Source organism: Rhamphochromis sp. 'chilingali' (genome assembly GCF_963969265.1).
Source record: "Rhamphochromis sp. 'chilingali' genome assembly, chromosome: 22".
Lineage (NCBI taxonomy): Eukaryota > Metazoa > Chordata > Actinopteri > Cichliformes > Cichlidae > Rhamphochromis > Rhamphochromis sp. 'chilingali'.
Genome location: NC_137950.1, coordinates 9,923,404 through 9,943,959, shown reverse-complemented (window position 1 = coordinate 9,943,959; position 20,556 = coordinate 9,923,404). Strand labels below are relative to the sequence as shown.

The 20,556-nt window shown below is 42.6% G+C and overlaps 1 protein-coding gene across 1 annotated transcript in view; it reads right to left on the bottom strand.

Moving 5' to 3' along the window:
- The window catches only part of snx29 (sorting nexin 29), a 150,776-nt gene that overhangs the window by 37,609 nt on the left and 92,611 nt on the right, over window positions 1-20,556 (bottom strand). The window contains exons 16-18 of the mRNA XM_080873801.1: window positions 13,961-14,077; window positions 8,876-8,931; window positions 8,515-8,596 (exon numbers count right to left, since the gene is read on the bottom strand). Coding sequence (XP_080729927.1) covers window positions 8,515-8,596; window positions 8,876-8,931; window positions 13,961-14,077 — 255 coding nt within the window. The remainder of the gene's footprint in view (window positions 1-8,514; window positions 8,597-8,875; window positions 8,932-13,960; window positions 14,078-20,556) is intronic.

Below are 20,556 nucleotides of genomic sequence, written 5' to 3'. Positions count from 1 at the left end.
ATCCTCCTCCTCATCTGTCAGCTGTTTAACACCTGCTGCTAATTCAAGAAACACGCCTACGTTACCTGGTGATAGTCACAGTTTAACTGGGCAGCCGGTGCTCGATATAACGCAATGTCAGCGCATTTTTCTGCACAAGATAAGTAAATATAGTGTTTTCCCCGAGCGCAGAGCTGCTGGAGCTCGTTTCCTTACAGAGCACTTTATAGGCGAACAGCTTTATCAGCGGCTGATGTCCAATCACCGGCACACAGCTTTCAAACCTCAGCTGAGTTTTAGCTCTCAGTGGTTAAACGCTGGACTTCATTCACTCAGGTTCTGTCTGTCGGGTCACGTTTACTTCGCTGTTTTATTTACAACTGAGCAAATCGGTTTGGCTGAGGTTAAAGTTACGTTTCATAACTGCATAGTTTCACAGACGTTTAATGGTTCACTGGCACATGTGTTAGACTGAACTATCATCTAAATATCATCTGTTTTTTAATAGTTATTCAACTGTATTCTAAGCACCAGCTGTCTGTTAGAATGTGATTTTTTTTCTCTCTCTGTTGGCAGAGGTATAAAAATGCGCAGGAAAATCTGACATGCATGGCGAACTTCACCGACGATATTTAGGGAGGAATAAACACACATCAAACATAAATGAACCATTTGTCTGTCTCCATAATTGAGAGAATTTTCTCTTCTTATGTCAACACTCTCTCTCTTTTTTTTTGCTTTTTTTTTGCTTTTTCGGTCATGTTATGTTTACCTGTCAAAGGCTTGTTACAAACTATGAAACACATTGTGCAGACTTCTGGATGTTAGAAGAAAACTAATACTGCTCATGAATGAGACTAAAGGCAGGAAGGTGTCCTTTAAAACTAAACATGTTAATAGGACCTCCCTGTTTATATCATAGTTTATGATATAGCATGTGTATTTCAGTAATAGCCTGCTGAGGCCACTATACGTGCTGGCCTCATATCAAATGTGAAGGCAGACTGAGTCTATGTTTGACGTTTTTTATATCTAATCTTCCTTTTCAAACATTTAAACAGCAGCGAGTCTGCAGCTGAGGGAATACAAATTCAAATTGTCGGAACAGGTTTGCTCGTTTCTTGGATTCATTTGGTGATTTATTAAATGTATAACTGTTATTCTAATCTGCTGCTGAGTCTCTTACACTTTTCTTTATGCTGTATATTTTCACGTCTCTGGAATAGTTGGCAGTTAGATAGTCAGCTGGGAAACTTTGTGTTAACTCATGGAGCTGAGGATATCGTGGATATGCTGACCTCGCTGCGTGGTGTACAGAGCGAGGTCAGCATGATTAATATTCACAATAAAAATATTAGCCGAACATCATGAAGTCTGTATGTGTTTCATAGTGTCGAACAACCTTTGTACAGTTAAAGCCAGCAGTTACTACATGACGGAAACACCAACGTTATCTCTTTTATGTGTTTATACACAGGTCACGCTGATTACTGAACAAAAACCCAAAGATCAGATGTTAAACAGATTTATTTGCTCTCTCTCCTCCTTAAACATGTTTTTAATGTTAGTTATAATTCAGAATTGGCGACTGAAACACGTAGGACACATAAGAACATCAGGAAATAAAACATCGATAAATATAACCTCAGTAAAAGAAGTCAGCGGGGGTTACTACAGCTGTGTACCGGGGCCTGCGCTTTGTCGGTGGGATTGCTTGCGAGGCGAGCGGGTCTATCCCACGCTTTGCCGTGAGACTGGGCAGACATCTCCGAAATCATCGAAGCACTTTTGCAAAGAGGCTGTATCTTGACAAACCGACCAGACACATGAAGATTAAACCACTACATTCTCGGCTAAAAAAATATTAAAACGGTATTTGGTAACACACAAACAGGGTTTTTCAAAGTTCAGTTCTGTTAGCTTCCACATGCCGGTTGTTGTGTGCTAGAAACAATGGCCACCAGGCCAAAGCAATGGTTTTGACTCGATCAGCGTTAACCCCGTCCCCTGAGTTTGATGGGTGAGGCTGACAGATAAAATTATTTCATGATGAGAGCCAGGCGTCAGGACTGCCAAAATGAAATAAATAAATATATCATTAAATAATTAATTAAATGTGTCAATAATTAATGAAATGTGTCAATAATTAATTAAAATGTGAAATACATAAATAATTAATTAAATGTGTCAATAATTAATTAATTACATGTGTCATAACTATTTATTTAATTAATTAATTCCAATTTTAATTAATTATTGCCACATTTAATTAATTATTTAATGGTGTATTTAATTAATTCATTATGGCAGTCCTGGCGTTCCATACAAAGCAGGTAAGGTTATATTTACTTACCGATGTTTTGAGTGTCTAGCATTGTTGTGTCTGCATTATCGTTGCTGTTTATCTGCTGACATTTGAGATCTGTTTTATTAGTTCCAGTTGCCATAAATGGCAAAGCAAGCTTTGTAGCTCAAGCAGTTTTAACTAGCTATGGTCTGTTTAAAAACTTCTCAGGAAAAGAAGCCTGTAAATTTAACTGCAAAACAGCTTTTCAACCCAGGAGAGTGGAGCAGCAATGACCAGTGGACCCAATCCGAGCCTCCCTGTTACCCAACTAATAGGAAAAAAAAAGAAAAAGAAAAAAAGAGCAACACTATTTCTCATTTCTTATGGTGTGTACAGTCTACACCTCATCTCCATCACACCCTCTTCTTATTATCTTGAGCTCAAGAAATACACAAGACCTCTGAAGCAGGCAGAACCTTCTGCTGAATAAAATTACCTCTGATGGCTTAGAGTGTATACACGCGCACACACACGCACACACACACACACACGCACACACACACACACACACACACACTCGCACAGCCTCGCTGCTTGCAAAAAATATATTTCATACATAATTTAATGCCGTTTTGTGGAAAAAGAGCAACAGTGTGAGGGACAGACGAAAGAAGAGAACAGTAGATGTTTCCAGTCAGATTAGCATAACTGAGTTTTCAGCACTGCAATTATAGGTGCAGCATTTGGCTGATCAAAGAGACGTGCTCCTCTTGTATGTGCAGATACTGTATATCTATTGAATCTATATGCAAAACGGCTAACACGGACTGGAGACACCAGCTCTCAACTCCAGCATTTTCCATTGGACTCACTTCAAACTACAGGATGTTACATTTGTTCTTGATGCCTGGATTGTGTTTGAGTTTATGGATGGACGCACAGATGTAGGCATCTGTGCATCTACTTTGCAGTTTTGTCAGTTTGCTGTCCCCCCTGTTCATGTTATCTTTGTCTCATCTGGGAAGTTGTATGAGTTTAAAATTATGATGCATTAGTATCAAATTGCTGTGGAGGTGGAAAGATCCCAAGCATTTTGTCCTGGACTTCAGCAGCACTAGAATCAATGAATAGAAAATTAATAGGTGAAAGAGGATTAAACCAGTAAAGGAGAAAAATAGTAATTGGAGGAAAAGTAAAACAGCAAGACTGATGAAAATAAAAAGAACAACAGATAGATAATAAAGCAAAGGAGAGGAAAGCAGAAAGAGCAATTTTTAAAAAGAGATTTGGAAAGGAAGATGATGAGGGGCTATATTCAAAAACTTTGAAGTGAACGGTGCATTTGTTGGACTATTTCCAGCTAAAACCCCAAGAAAAAAAAACAACTTAAGAATCTTCTTGCCTTTGGAGTTACAAAAGTGGTGTTTAAAAAGCTCCTTTTATGCAACTTTTCTCCTTCTTTTGATGTAAACTGAGGTGTAACTTCCCATTTTCAGCATTTTGGTTGGAAAGGTCCCAGACTAGCTTTCGCAATTATATGTCACAGCCCATGCAAATTTACTGAAGTTATTGCTTTACTGAAAAAAAAGTCAGCTCATGATGATAATACCCGTTTCTGCTTTGTTAGCAGATAAAACTTTATCATAGGTAAATGCTGCTGTGATACAAAGAGCATATCTTTCATCTACACCACAGGTATGACGCCTCATAATCAACAAACTGAAAGCTCCCATCAGACAGCAGCACAGCAGTAAGCTTCTCAGCAGGACTACTTTAGAGTGTCTGACAAGAAATAACATAAAATACTTTTGAGCTAAATGGCACAAGGCTTTTATCTTTTATTGTATGTGAGCAAAAAATGAGCTATGGCGCCTAACCTAAGGCTAAAAGCTTCCCAGCTTCACTCTTGTCACACTTTGCCATGAAAATGATGTGTTAAAAACTTTATTGCAAAAAGAGGCATAGTATGGCACAGTCGTAGTGTGCAGCACGTTGCATCATCTGATACCTTACAGATTGCACAACAGACTGCAAGAGAACAAATATGATTGTCAGAATGTCCCAATGCAATGCATGCGATGAATTTGTTATTTCTCTATAGCCCCTGCTCTCATACCCTGACCCATCATGACACATCTTTATTACATCCTATTAGATTAATTTGTGGAACTGCATTGAAAACAACAACACTTATTTTATCTGGCCTAAGTAATATCTCCAAAAGGCACAGTAACTTTTTTTGAATTGAAAGATCAATAGGGTGTTATGTCCCTGAACATTTCTTGGTCAGGACCCGTAACTAGGCAACCAGTGAAGAATCCACAAAGTTAGTGCTTTCAGCAATGACAAAGGTGCGCCATTAGTTTTGCAGGTATTTGGTTGCCTGGGTCCACACGTTTTAATCCGTCTACTCTGATGTATCTGGCATTGTTAAATGTAACAGCAGTCTCTCCATTACAAAAAAAAAGAAAAGAAAAAACAGTCCAATGAAAGCCGCAGACAAAAAGTGGCGGACCAATTTACCAAACCACTGACACCGCCATCTCCAGAGGCAAATACCTTACATTTAGTTCTAAGATGTCTTTCCCAGAGTGTTTGTTTCTTCTACTTTTCGCTGACAGCCTTGTTGCAAGCACAAGGATCCCATAACACACAAGCAGCCAGCACAGACACTTCTTTGGAGGAGAGTTCCTCATCAGCCTCTGACTGATGCTCTTTTCACAACACAATGCTGGTCCAGGATACACAGGTAATGAAAAGCACAGACGTTCACGCGCACACAGAAATCACCGCTTGTGCTCGCTGCCGGTGTGCAAACCATGCGTTCTCTCATTCTCTTTTAATAGCCTCTATTGTTGGGATTGTGTGGGAGCGAGTCAGTGATTTGCCACGGCCGGTATAATTCTCTCATTATGAGTTCAGAAGGGGAAAGTAAAGGGACGGAATGATGGAAGAATAAAGGCCCAGAGGCGCACAAAGAGCAGAACCCAACTTATAATGGAGCAAATCCATCAGTCTCTCTCTTCATCTCTGTCTGTCTGTCCAATGGCCGTACCACACTTCAGATGGAAGTCATTTTAGAAATCTTGGAGGGGGGAAAAAGGGGCTCTGAGGACATGCAAAGACGAAAATGGAGTACAAGTAGGCTTACCCCTGTCATAATGGTATGCAATCTGGCAGGGGGAGTGAGACAGATATGCAGGCTGAAAAGGAGGACGGTGAGAATGAAGCAAGGAGGCAGACGCGCTATGAGATGCGATGGTTAGATCAGCGCTTCCACCTCTCTGGATGGGTTTAGCAGCAGTATAGAGCTCCTAGCGAGCTTATTTTCACCACAAGGTTGCCGTGACCTAACTCGGGCTCAGGCTTCTGAAATCCCATTCACTCTCCAAGCCTTACAAAAGCCAGCTTTGGCTATGGCTCATTGCTCGCATCATTGGTTCAATTTTGCAAGCATATGAGTGTGTGCGCGAGTGCAACAATGAAGGAAAAAAAGACCCAAAAAAATCTTTGCACTCGCTTGAGGGTAATTTAAAGAGACCCCTGCCATTTCCTCATGATACCCTCAGGTCTTTAAGACTGTTGGCTCAGTGTTCAATCACCACAACAGCCTCACCTTAACAACAATGACTCCAGTAACCTTGGCCATCCATTAACCTGTCTAAGAACAAAAGCCGTTTCCACAGGGAGCCATTAGACGAATATAGCTCTGTGAATGGAAGTATCCAATACACCAGATGGGTTGTGCTTTAAACCAGCTCCAGGGCTGGACAGTAGTCTCTCAGAGACCATTTTTCAGATGGAGAAATTAGGCTAAATTAGCACAACACATGGAAAATGCTCAGCTTCAATACTGGAGTCCATCCATAAATCCGCAACTGCAGGTGGATGCTAATAATTGCCTGCAGCGCTGTACATGCCTGTGTGCGGTTCACCTACTTTTAACCAACCATTACATCGCATTCAGTTGAAAGCGTGGGATTCCCACAGGCAAAAAAAAATATCTTTAGACTCTCGTAAAGACTACGACTTTTTTTATTGTTTGTTGAACAATATATCCAGAAACGAGAGGCTCAAACTGGGTGTAGTGCTTAACAGTCTGTAATTATTTCTGGCAAAAAAAAAACAACAACCTGCCTTTATGGGAGCACAATTACAAAGCAGTCACCCGAATATAAAAGTTACCAACTGCATTGAACGACTCACTTCACCCAACACTGCACAGCAGTTTGAATGTGGGCCACTTTCCACTGAGCATTTTACTAGCAGCAAATGATAATTCTAAATTATTGCCATCATGTGTTTGGTGGTACATTTATTACTGTGCATGCATAATGCAGAATAAAGGCCCTGCCCCGTGCGGCGTGAAGCTGCGAGCGGGTAGGAGAGAAATTAAAACAATGCGTCTCATTTGCCTTTGTCGCGCATCAGTCCTGCTGAGAGGACGGAGACAGTCTGGCTCAAAAAGATGTCACACAGCTAAAAGTTTGAGTCCTGAATTGGGAATTTACATCTATTATGTATAAGTTGAGCCAAGCTGAGATGGTAGCCAGTCACTCCTGCCTATCCGTTACAGCTAAGGATGTGTCACTGTCTCTTCCTGTCCCATATGGTTTTCACTGACTAACATTACAGCTGTACCTCCTGGCTACAGAGCAGATAATACCAGTGTGTACACACATGCACTTTTCTGTCTGACAGGTGTATTTGTGCAGCGTGAAGAAGGTGTCCACTGTAGCAGCACTTGTGTGTGTGTGTGCGCATCAGTTTTTGTCTCATCTCCAATAGTGCAGGTTTGTGTAAACACCTGAGCAGGCAGGTGTGTGTGTGTGTGTGAGTTTGTCTGTCTGATGAAGCTCAACCATGGGACTTAATGTCTGAGTATGTGTGTGTTTCTGTCTCACATGGGGGAAGCAGGGGACAGCCACGGCGAGAGAGCTGAGGTGTAACACCTTGTTAATGTGACAGACACAGTAAAGCAGCCACAGAGGGAATGAGGTGCCGTTGTCTACTTTGCTCGATAACTTGACAGATACAAGAAGCAGCAGCAGTTCGGTTTGTTAAGCTGCTCTCGAGTCCAGTTCCCAACACACCTTACTTAGATAAGTACCTGGCACAGAGCTCTGGAAACACTATTTTAGTTAAGTGGAGTTGCTTTATTATTATCGGTGTAAACGCTTAAAGTTCTGACCAAACTTGATTGCAAACTCAGAAATGGCAGGCTCGAGTGGGAAGCGCAGTGAGCATTCTGGGACTTATTTAGGTCTGCAACAGTTCTGGCAGGGCACCAATCGATGACGAGGGACACACAGCCATCTTGGAGCACAGACTGCCCCCCAAAAAAAGCGACAGCTAGCCTTTTATTTCTTGGCGTTTCTAGACAAACCTTTTCTAAGCTTAAAGAGCAACTCACAGGTTGAATTTGTCACAGGATTTATACTCGTATGTATGATTGCAGAAGCTCAGTAACTTTATGTTCCTGAAGATGGAGTTCAGATGTGATGATGATGAAGCCAGGACCATGTTAGATTGATATCCGGTACAGACGCCCACCATGTACCAACATTAGAAATGATCCCAGATTCATCGGATAATTAGTTTCAACAAAAATGTGAACTATGCGATTTTTTTCCTGATGTATGCCAGCTTCTACCTTAGTCATCTCCCCCTCTTTCTGATGAGGCACAGTATTGATTTATGTGGTCAACGAATCCCAGCTGAAGCATTCGTTTCTGTTATGGACTGTTAGAGTTGTTACAGTTTTGTATTTTCTGACTAGTTTTTATTTTTATTTCCTTTTCACTTTTTGTTTCCGCGGTGGATTTACTCGTTTCTGTTCAGTTTTTATTAATTTCAGTGTATTTTTTTCTAGTACTCTTGTATGGCAGGCACAAACCAATGAAAACAGATTTTTAGGTATTAAAAAACTTTCAAACAAAACAATTTGAATAAAAACAGATGATGAGCTATTAATGCTCACGTGAGCGAATGTGTAATTATTTCAGAGCTTTCTCATTTTGTTCCTTCGCTCTGTGCCTCCATGAACTTTTAACTTCTTGTTCTGTCCATTACTTCCTTCCACCGTTTCTATTCCAATTAAAACGTTATTTTTGTCTTATAACTACAGCAGTCTGTACATCAGACATCAAAGTCAATGTTTAAATCGGTATATTTTGATGAAATGACTCGTTTTGCCTGGTAAACACAACGCGTGGCTCAGACAGAGATATTAATGTGGCTGTGTGTACCTGATAGACGTGGTAGGCGTTGGCAGCTCTGCCTTGCAGGAACACAGAGGGGATCCATACGTTGATGAGAGCGCGATGAGCCCTGAGTGACACAAACAACAAACAGTTCTCACCGCCGTCTTCATTATCATCATCATTATCCCGAGCAGCGGCAACATTAACAGTATGTCAGCACTGTGTTTGGACAGCTACCATTGTTTGCAGTTCACTCTGGTAAAACACCTGAAAATCTAATTTAGTTGTAAACTCAGAGGAAACAGTGCAAAGGGAGAAAAAGGGGTGAGAGACATCAAACTATGAGAGGATAGAAAGGGGTGAGAGAAAGATGCGTTGGACGGGGGATATAGAGAAATGTTCTTACGTCTCAAAATCTGACAGGCTAGGGTCATCTGACGTCTGGCTTAAATCACCTGGAACCTGGAAAAAAAATGAATGAGAGGAAGAACGCTAAAGAGCAGGGAACAAACAAAAGGAGGACTTTCATTTCAAATACAGGACAAACTCCTGCACAAATATGTTATCAGATACGCACAAAAAAACACTGAATCCATCTACCAGTGATCCCTACACCAGTGTGTTCCCTGTGTATGTATTCATCAAGCATGCATGCCTCCAGGTTGGTGAAGTAACCACATTAAACGTGCTACATGTTGGCCTTGTGGATGAGAAAGAGTATGTGTGTACATGGCCGTGGGAAAGAAAGGAGACAGCAACTGCCCCTGCCCAACAATATGTATCAACATGCGAAACGAATAACCAAGATATACACAGCATACCCATGCATCCATACACGCAGGATGTTCCTGCAATTCATACATACAGTGTGTAATTACTATGTAATCAATCTTAAACTTCTAATACTATTCAATTTACTGCTATTGTGCAATGTCCAAACACTCAGACAAATTACATTTTGATGCTTTGGCAATTTTGTCTCTTGACACTTTCATGCCAATAAAAGCCTCGAGAAATGAAGTCAATCGAATTGAGAAAGAGAGTGAGTGTACTTGTGTTACTCATGTTGTGTGTGTGTGTGTGTGTGTGTGTGTGTGTGTGTGTGTGTGTGTGTGTGTGTGTGTGTGTGTGTGTGGGGGGGGGGGGGGGGGGGGGGTGTCTAAATCTGTTTAGAAAATCATGTTGCTGGGATAAAGCAAGAGCCCGTAACAAAAATCATCAAATTTCACGGTGCGACAGCTTGGTTTTGATAAGGTTATGGTTGGGTGAGTAGTGCTTATATCTAAGGTTAGGGTAAGTCTCCAGGGAATCAATGCAAGTTAATGTAATGTCGCCTGAAGTGTTGGGAATATGATAGCTTGTGTGTCTTCCCCCAACCTGTCTCTCCCAGAGCTGGCATGTCAGCTATTCAGATTTCCCAGAGAGCCTATCTAAACCTGAGCAAAAACACTGTCACCACAGCCAGTGCAATTGGGCCGCCAGCCTCCAGGCTTTCATCAAACACACACACACACACACACACACACACGCACGCACGCACAGAGAGAAGGTAATAGATGAGCAAGACCAAGAAAGGGATCAGTGAGGCAGCGACCCTGGTTTGGCTGTCTGCAGCAGCTCTGAGTTGTAGCAAGCACGGAGCACTTAGGAAACAGAGATGGACATGCACAAAACACACACACGCCCACAGGAGTCCAGTACAGCAGGGCTGAAGCTCAGGGATAAGAGCTCCTATCTGCTACCTGGGGCTCCCTTCACTGAAGCTATACCAACTCAAACTGTGGGCAGGCTGTGTGTGTGCACGTCTAGACAGCTTTAGGCTCTCCAGAGCATGACCAGACGTTGGTAATCTGTGCGTTTTTCTTGTTAGTGTAGAAAGTAGTGAGAAAAAGTAGCTCTGTCTGTGTACTGTCTAACAAGAACAATGGATACTTAGATGGCGGCGCGCACAGACGCAGCGGCCCGGAGCTCCTACACTTTTGCACTTTTGGTGGTACTGTGTATTATTTCACACAGTCTGGGGTTACTTCAATACAACAGAGATTATCTACTACAACTAAGCCGTGGAGATCTTCAACTAACATCCGAGTATCTCATCCCCCCGGAGATCGTTAAGCAACCCCCGGGGCTACCCGAAACAGCAAGCCGCAGGAGGAGACGTTGCGATCGGAGGCAGAAGAGAGGCAAGCGGGGAGGCCTGTGGGCACGGCTAAAGACTAGTCCGTTTAAACCACCACTCCCGATCATATTCCTCTCCAACGCCCGTTCAATCCGTTACAAACTGGATGAAATACGACTGCAGATCGCCACTCGACGGACTTTTAATAACTGTTCGTGCATGATTTTCACTGAAACCTGGCTGGACAGCGCCATTCCCGATGCGGCTATCGATCTAGCAGGCCGCACCGCCTATCGAGCCGACAGGTCTGCGGACTCGGGTAAGAAGACTGGCGGGGGGCTGTGCATCTATATTAACAACCTTTGGTGCACGAACGTCACGGTAACGGAAAGACTGTGCAGTACAGAGGTAGAACTGTTGGTGTTAAAGTGCCGTCCATTCTATCTCCCTCGGGAATTTTCTGCCGTTTACATCTGCGCTGTTTACATTCCACCAGATGCTAATGCTAAGCTAGCGTTAGCACAATTGAGCAGCAGCATCAATAACAGCCTGGTAGCACACCCGGACAGTGTCTTTATTGCGGCTGGGGATTTTAACCACGCGGACCTGAAATCTGTACTTCACAATTTCCACCGTAATGTGAAGTGTGCTACCAGAGGAGATAGAACGTTGGACCAGGTGTACACCAACATGGCGAATGCGTACAGAGCCCAGGCTTATCCCCACCTGGGTCTGTCAGACCATCTCTCCCTTCTGCTACACCCAATATACACACAAAAAATCAAGAGCACTGGGATTACAACCAAAACCGTGAGAACATGGCCGCAGGACGCTATTCCGATGCTTCAGGACTGTTTCCACTGCACAGACTGGGATGTATTCAAGGTGCAGGACACTGACAATCGTGTCGCATTGGACAGTTACACCTCCACTGTCTTGGACTACATCTGTTTCTGTGTGGACAATGTAACAACTTGGAAACGATTCCGTGTGTGGATGACACACGGAGTTCAACAACTTATTCGAACAAGGAACAACGCTTTCAAATCCGGGGACCAGGAGGCATACAGTGCTGCCAGGGCCAACCTGAGAAGAGGCATCAAGACTGCCAAGCAGCAGCACAGGAGGCGTATCGAGGCCAGGTTTGAGAACAACACAAACCCAAGGCAGGTCTGGGAGGGCATCAGGGCTATCACGGACTACAAAAGAAGAACACCATCACCCTCAGCCGACAGTTCTACTCTGGCTGAGGATCTAAATCTCTTTTATGCCCGTTTTGATAGGGAGAACACCGACCCTGTCCTGTCCCCTCTCCCCTCAACCGACCCTGCTCCGGTCCTGAGCACTCATGAGCTGAGGCGTGTGTTCCGGAGCATTAACACCAGGAAGGCGGCCGGGCCGGATGGAGTGCTGGGCCGGGTGCTAAAAGACTGTGCTGCGGACCTGGCGGACGTCTTCACCTCTATATATAACACCTCGCTGTCCTGTTCACTGGTACCATCCTGTTTCAAAGCAGCAACCATCGTTCCCATCCCAAAACAGTCAAATGTCACATGTCTGAACGATTTCAGACCTGTGGCACTCACCCCCATTCCCGCCAAATGCCTGGAGAGACTGGTCATTAAACACATCAGAGCTGCTTTTCCACCATCCCTGGACTCGCACCAGTTTGCATACAGGGAGAACCGGTCAACCGAGGATGCGATCGCCACAGTGCTGCACACATTACTGAAGCACTTGGAACACAGGAACACCTATGCACGGCTCCTCTTTGTAGACTACAGCTCGGCTTTTAATACCATCCGGCCATACAAACTCCGTCCCAAACTCCACCAACTGGGACTTAACTCCTCTCTGTGCAACTGGATTGTGGACTTCCTCACTAACCGTAGACAGAGTGTCAGAGTGGGTAAGAACACCTCTTCCACCCTTGTGGTGAACACCGGTGCCCCTCAGGGGTGTGTTCTGAGCCCTCTGCTATACACTCTCTTCACCCATGACTGTATTTCCTCCTGCGCGTCCAATCTCATTGTTAAGTTTGCAGATGACACCACAGTGCTCGGACTTATATCCAACAATGATGAGACAAACTATAGGACAGAGGTGCAACAACTAGAGTCATGGTGCCACGACAATAACTTGGTCTTAAACACCAAAAAGACCAAGGAGATCATTGTAGATTTCCGGAAGAGGGGTCATAACAACCATCTGCCTCTCTTCATTGGCAGTGAGGCGGTGGAGAGGGTGAGCAGTTTTAAATTCTTGGGGGTAACTGTGACCGAGGACCTGTCCTGGGGCAACCATATCACCTCAGTTGTACGGAAGGCCCAACAGCGCCTCTACTACCTGAGGAGACTGCGGAGCGCACACATTCCCAGATCTCTGATGTTGAACTTCTACAACTGTGCCATCAGCAGCGTTCTGACGTATGGATTTCTAGTGTGGTTCCCCAGCTGCACCAAGGCCGATCAGCAAGCACTCCAGCGGGTGGTGAAAGAAGCTGGCAGAATTATTGGAACAAGTCTGCCAGAGATCAGTAATATCTTCCCCACTCGCTGTCTGAGGAGGGTGCACAGTATCCTGCGGGACCAACATCACCCTGCGCGCCACCTTGTCCATCTGCTGCCCTCAGGGAGAAGGTACAGGTCTATACAGGCCAGAACATCCAGACTGGCCAACAGCCTGTATCCACAGGCTGTGAGGCTCCTGAACTCTCTGCCCCCCTCTCACGGACAATAACCATATCCAACTTCTTAATAGCAATGAACTGGTCTGCATTGGTGCATCATATCTTTATTCTCTTCCCCCTCCTGCCCCCCCCTCTTTCTTAAATAGATAACTATCATATCTGATATCATATCTCACAGTACAATAATATTGAATGGGTTGCATTGTTGTATTTTGTCATGTTTCTCAGGTCTTTGTCTGAATTTCTACGAACATTATTGCTAAGGATTGTCTTATTGCATTGGAGTCACACTGGGTTAAATATGTACACTTGGGTTTTAAGGGATATTTATTATTTTCTTCTTTTTTTTGGGTTGTATGGAAGCCCCAAACGCAATTTCATTGTTCTTGACAATGACAATAAATAAATAAATACTAAATACTAATTAACATCAATAGCCATCAAGATCAGGAGAAAGTCTCCCGGAGAAAATCAAATCTCACCAACAGAAAATAAGAAAGAAGATAACTATTATTGACGCCGCCGACTGTTGGGGAAAATGAACCGAGGGATGGACAAACAAACAGGACCAAGTAGAAATGAAAATCAAACAGAATCAGTGGGCAAGTCAAAGAAGAGAAAAGGAGAAAACCCGCAGAGAAATCAGACGAGACAGGATGCGTCTGTTGCTGTGTGCCACTCACCGGTCCTCTCAGGTCAATGAGCTCCTGTCTCATCTGGATTATGAGGTGGTCTTTGGCCATGAGCAAACGGTACAGGCGCTCATTAAACTCTATCAATTCACCATGCATCTCAGCCACCTAAAAAACACACACACACACACACACACACACACACACACACACACACACACACACACACACACACACACACACACACACACACACACACACACACACACACACACACACACACAGGAAGAAAACTTGAATTAATCAAACCGTGGACCACTCTTCTGCAGGACACAATTATGTACAGTGTAAAATCATTTAAACATCATTGTAGGAGTCAGAAAACAAAAAATTAATTGTCAGTTTATATGAAAATCACACAAAAGGCAAACACACTCCAGTTAAGACATAATGGATAAGGACAGCAGGACAATTTCCAACAGAGATAGGAATGATGGAGGGAGAGGAGGTGAAATTAGTTCCCATCCTATGTGTTCTCCTTCCTCCCTGCTATTCAAATGTCATGAGCTCTAACTAACCTTGACACAATGTTATTCCGTGTGTGTGCGTGCGTGTGTTCATGCAAATACAGCCAAGCTATCCAGTGTGTCTGTGTGTGTGTTCCCCAGCCTGTCTGCCTAACCAGGCTGGACGCTGTGGACAGGTCTCTGTCAGGAGACTGACAGCTGTGACACACACTGTGCTGTATGGAGGACACCTGCTGTCACAGCCACTTGGAAAGAGCGCCGTTGCCGGCTGACAGGTGAGCTGAGCATCAGTGTTGCTCCAGTGCTGACCTTCATACATTAACTTTATCCCATCGCATTTAGAAGCCACACACTGCCATAAAGAAGAGGGGAGATTTCTCGAGTAATAAAGACAAGAGTGTTGACGACGATATTAAATCTGTGGTTCCCTGAATATTTTACAAAATAGCTTTATGCCAAAGTCGGTTTGTGTTCTCGTACCAGGCAAGGTATATGAAAACTGCAATATTACCAAAGGAAAACAGTGAAAAGAGCAACAGGAAAGGCTCATTTCAAACAAAGGTGACAGTGAAAGTAGCCAGAAAATGTTTTTAACCAAGAAAAATGAAATATTGCAGCTTTATTTATAGAGTATGTATGGCACTGAAAAACATTTACACAGTAGTTCTGATGCTGGTTGGCTGCGGTCTTTGCTGGCTGTGAGGACAACAACTCTGTTTCTCATTTAAGTTTTTCTTCAACTAGGTGAAATCGACTGAGGTTTAGGGGTGGGTTTTAATAATCGATTCATCGATTAAAATCGATTCTGGCTTGGAGAACGTGATATCGATTCATTAAAATCCTGAATCGATTTTTTTATATAAATTTATTTTGCCCAAAATTTCAGAATCTCAGGTGAAACGTCACAAAATTTTGACAACCACCTAACATTTAAAACTGTAAATGAGAGCAGGAACACGGCTTCTGCACAAAGACGTAAACACAAAGCGCGCATCAGACTTCGTGAGATGTCGCCTTTCTCACCCGACGGCACGGACACGCTCGGGGCTGAAAGCCGACAGCTCGCTGATTCCGATGTTTCGGCGGGTCCGCGCTTTGTGTTTACGCCCTTTTTGCGCTGATTCTAAAGCTGTTAGTTTTATCTCTCTCCAAACAATATTGACCGAACCAGCAGCAAAAGAAGATCCAAACTAAGCTTCACATAAACATCGTCATGAATTCACTCTGACTTTTGCTGTTTTGCTGCCACCACAATAAAATCACACTTCATGCACAGCTCGCTCTCTCTCTCAGTGTACTTCAAGAACAGTTTCCCGTCTATCCCCAAAATCTGTTTTCTGCATCATTCGCTTGCTTGTTACGCGCAAGTCTACCGCTGTTTACAGCGCTGTCGGACGATGTTTTTTTTAACTTTTACTTACTTCCGAAAAGAAAACCTAATTTCTGCCGTTCAATAGGCTTTTGAACAAATTTAAACTTTTTAAAATTAAACAAAATGCAAAATGCTGTGTCTCTAATAAAACCGCTGTAACTTCAGAGGTAATGTTCATAAGTTGATTAATGGTTTTCTTTCGTTTTTGATGTACTGCAGAATATTTTTATAAAATCCCAGGCCAGGAAAATCACCTTCATGTTTTTCTGTGTTTTATCTTCAGCTACTTTGACACAAAGGCATCTGCTGTGATGCTCACACCTTTGATAAAGTCTGGAACGTGTCAGCTTCCTTTTTATAGATACAAAAATATGTAAATGTACTGATCTGAGTTATAATATTTCTGACTGTCTGAGGCAAAATTTCCCAGATTCAAATCGAATCGTGGATCGAATCGATTCAGGACCTTGTGAATCGGAATCGAATCAATTCTAGAAATCAGTGACGATACCCAGCCCTACTGAGGTTGCAGCCCACTTTTACAAGCGTCTGCCATTTAAACTTGAGTTTGTCACTTTATCGGTTTGTAACAATGATTGAAATTAAAGGGGCAGTATTATGATTTCTCTTCCTCAATACAATACAGTAGATGTACTGTTACGGCACATCTTTCATGCTCTATAAGGTCATGAGAGTGGATATAACCAATTTGGTCTGAGAAACTGAGCATGAGCTCACAAGCCCAACCTACTTGCTGTTTAAACCTTGCATTTGTAAGAGAGAACCAATTAGGAGACAGCTGGCTTACAATCAGTGAAAAAAAAAAAGCTTGTTTTACCAGTGACTACCACTGCCAGAGACAACAGTGCTGTCTGTCAGGGAACAACTGACGCGTTCTATAGGTAATTTGTCAACATTTATTGAATGTTTCAAAATTGTATCAAATTTACTTTTCAGTTGCCATGACAACCACAAGACAACAGCAAAGACAGCAAAGCTGCAGTGGAGCAGAGACGAGTTTTGCCACAAGAACAAATAACGAATCTCCTTGAAATCTGACTGCATTCAACTGGACAAAAGAATGAAATACAAATAAATAAATGAAAAAGAAGAAGATCACGCAGAATAAGCTAGTCTTAAGTATTCAATAGTGATAATGGGTTTTTCCTTGATTGCAAAAGACTTTACAGGTTTTGTCTTAATTGTCATTTGCTGTATTCATCTCAGTAAGGCCGCGGAGCACAAATCACACTGAGTCATGATGCCTGCCGTGTATTTGGTATAAACCGTGAGCAGGAAAAGATCATTTTGCCAACGTAGGTGGAGATGTTAAAATGCTCTTTTAGGTGATACTGCTGTTCACTTCTGTCACAGCTTTGTTATTTTCAGGCAAACAAATAAAGTCATGTGTTAGACTACTATTAGATTGAGAAAGACAACTACACAAAGTAGACACGATTCATTTTGTGTTATATGCACAATCTCAGCACATTTGTAGACTTCAAATGTAAAAAGGGAAACATGAACAACAAATGCACACGTCCAGGAAAAAATGAAGCCACTCCATGGTTTATTTTGATAAGTTATCGTGTTGACGTCGCCAAAGTTTGTGTTTCAGTTTTGCTATTACTTAGCACTCATTAGCATCATGTGGTGTGTGTGCCAGTGTAGTCTATAGATGTAGCTTGCTAGCGTTAGCTCATAAATTTGTATTCTCACTTCTCATCCAAACATGGCCACTCGTGCCAGAAAAAAGGACTAAACTGGTGAAACTCTGATTTTCTCAAGCTTTGTGCCAGGGCTTGTTTTTGTTTTCAGGTATTCCACGTTGAATAATTTTGGTCTGGCATTACAAATGTATGTATAATTTCAGAGATATTATCAGTACTGCAGATTTCATCCAGGGTGATGCAAAAAATAAGTACTGTATGCAACTCTACAGTCACAACGACTGTTATCTACATAGTCGTAAAAGTATATTATATATATCTTTTTTATTTACCTGTGAAAAACAGACTGTTAGGGGGGCTGGGTCGTCGACCCAGTGGTTTTGTGTTTTTGGTCCTTTGATTGGATTAATTATATCTAATGGTTTGTAGGGTTGTTCTGAGTTTAGGTTCTCTGTGTGGTTTATGTTAGAGTTTTAGTCTTTTGGCTTCTGTCTGTATTCCTTAGTTGCTGTATCCCCTTCTCAAGTCTGCATCTCTGTGTTATGTTTCCTGTTTTACTTTGAAGTCCGTATCTCGGGTTAATGTATCAGGTTTTGCTTCCCTTGCCTCGTTAGCCCTGATTTGCCCCAGCTGTGTTTCCCGTCTGTCTCTCATTCACTGATTGCTCCCTCTGTTTTTAAGCCCTGTGTTTTCCTCTGTCCGTGTCGCGATCTACCCTCATTCTGTACTGTGTGTTCTGTTTGCCAACCTGGTTAGTTTTTTGTATTTTTTCAGTTTAGTTTTTGGTCTGGTTCACCATTAAAGCTGTTTTCAAGTGCACCTTTTTCGTATCCAAGAGTCTGCACTTTGGGTCCACCATTCCAGTCCTGCCTGCATACAGCCACACATGACACAGACTCATTTTTCTTCAGAATTCTGTTTGAGCTCGGTTGATACTCTGCCTTGACGCTTTTTGTTTAAGCAGGTATACCAGTGCTCTCAGTCAATATAAAAATGTCTCTAAATACCCGAGGCAGTATAAATCACTGGATCAGACAGTGCTGCAAAGCAATAAAAACAGCTGATGCTAATCTTTAAACATAAAACATAACTGACAGTGGCTCAAAAATTAATCCCCCAACCCTTAAAGTTTCCATCTCTCTCCCGAGCCCAGACATTTGTGATGAGACGAGATGAAGATGCGACATGATTTGTACGAATGAGAAACACAAACGCACACTTTGAACTTCAATTTGATTTGGTAAGCCCAGGTCAGACAGGGAAGAGTAAGGGACCCCGCACATGTATGCTTAACACCTTTGACTGCCATGCAAGCCATTCATCACCTCTATTTATTTAGCTGCCATGACTCTTAAATAGGACATTATAAAGGAGGGAATTAATTTTAAGCGTGAGGAAACCCAATTAATTCTCAGTGAGAGTGTGCTAATAAGTTTTTCTCTGGCTGTAGATGTGTGCGTGTGTACAGTAGTGTATGTAGTATAGAGTATCCAAGTGTGCATGTGAAAATGTGAATTGCAATTTTACACGCCAAACACGGGTCTGCATTAAGCAGTAGCTACGTGCTAGCATTGCCAATTTGTTTCACCAGGCAAGGTCATCTCCTCTGTGTTATTAACGCTTCATTAAAATGCACAACTAAGTTTCAGCGTTCATTCACTCATATCTGGACCTCACATGCAATGGGCATTACTCAGTGGGCATTATCACATTCTTTAGCTGACCTTTCTCTAGACAAGGCCACCCAAAGCCTCACTTCAGTGTTGCATCAGCCAATAAATATCTACTGGGTAGCAGCTAATTAGTGGCTTTTGAAATTTCATCAGAAAAAAGACAAAAAAATCTGTACTTCATTATGGAGATTCCAGAAGTTAGCTTTAGAGTTCAATTTGATGCCGTAAATGGTTTAAAAGGAAAGTATATACATACGGTGTGGTAACATGCCAAACAGTAATAAGCAAACTAGGGATATGATGCAATTTAACCCTTGCAGAGAGTGTACTGCTAGACAATACACAAAGAACAGCAATAAAACCACTGTTGCATATGTCGCCCCTACTCTTCCTTGGCTGACCCGGGCTTAAAAAAATCAGGTTAAAACAATGTCCTTCTGGCAAACCTCAGACATGGATTCATGTGGATGTTAGACAACCAACTAAACACTGCTGCAGACACAAGAGGACAGGACAATGCGCCTCACCACAGTACAACAACATGACATGACAAAGAGCCCTCCAGCGTTTCCAGTGTTACCCAGTGTGAGTGAGAATCCATAGAATCCAACCCAAAATACCCCAGGACAGCATCAGAGGTCTCTTGCGTCAAAGCTATTGTGGGTGGCACCTCCAGAGTTAGGAAGGTGGCAGGGATCTGTGTGTATGACATGTATGTCCTCTTTCTCCACCTTTATTTTCCTCCTAGTACCTTCTTAGCCTCAAGACTGATGGACTAGCTGACAATTTCCATCAAGCAGCTTCAAACTCTAAAACCTTCAGTGTGGAACCATAAAACACAAGGAAAAGCCCTGACAACTCAAAAAGTCTGAAAAATGGAAGCCTGACAGGCAGCTGTTGTAGAGCTTTGTACAACTTAAAGTCATGGCTCAGGTAGGGATATCCAGAGGATATCCTATAATCAAAACTGAGAACCAAAAGTGACCAGAATGAGCTGCAATGGCCTGCCTGAGGAGGTAGGACATGTGATAACTGCACTCCCTTGCTCCGAACTAGGATGACTTAAAGGTGCTTAGGTTTGATGAATAGGCCACAATTCTGAATATTGTGCATGATAACAATATCAGACATATACTTGCTGACAGTTTCAAGCTATTGCACTGTTGGTTATGGCAATACCTTGGGAGCCGAGGACACACACAAAGCATTTTAATGACAAGCTGTGAACGTGAAACATTACTTTACAAGGTGCTTTTAATAAGCCATGAAGCCAAAGTTTAATTGCTCATTTTGCAGAATTTCATTTGCAAGCAATTAGATTTACTAATGTAGGAATAAACACATTCATGGCTCGTTGCATTTCCTGGAAGCTGTGCTAATCAGATTAAAAATGATCTAGCAAAAA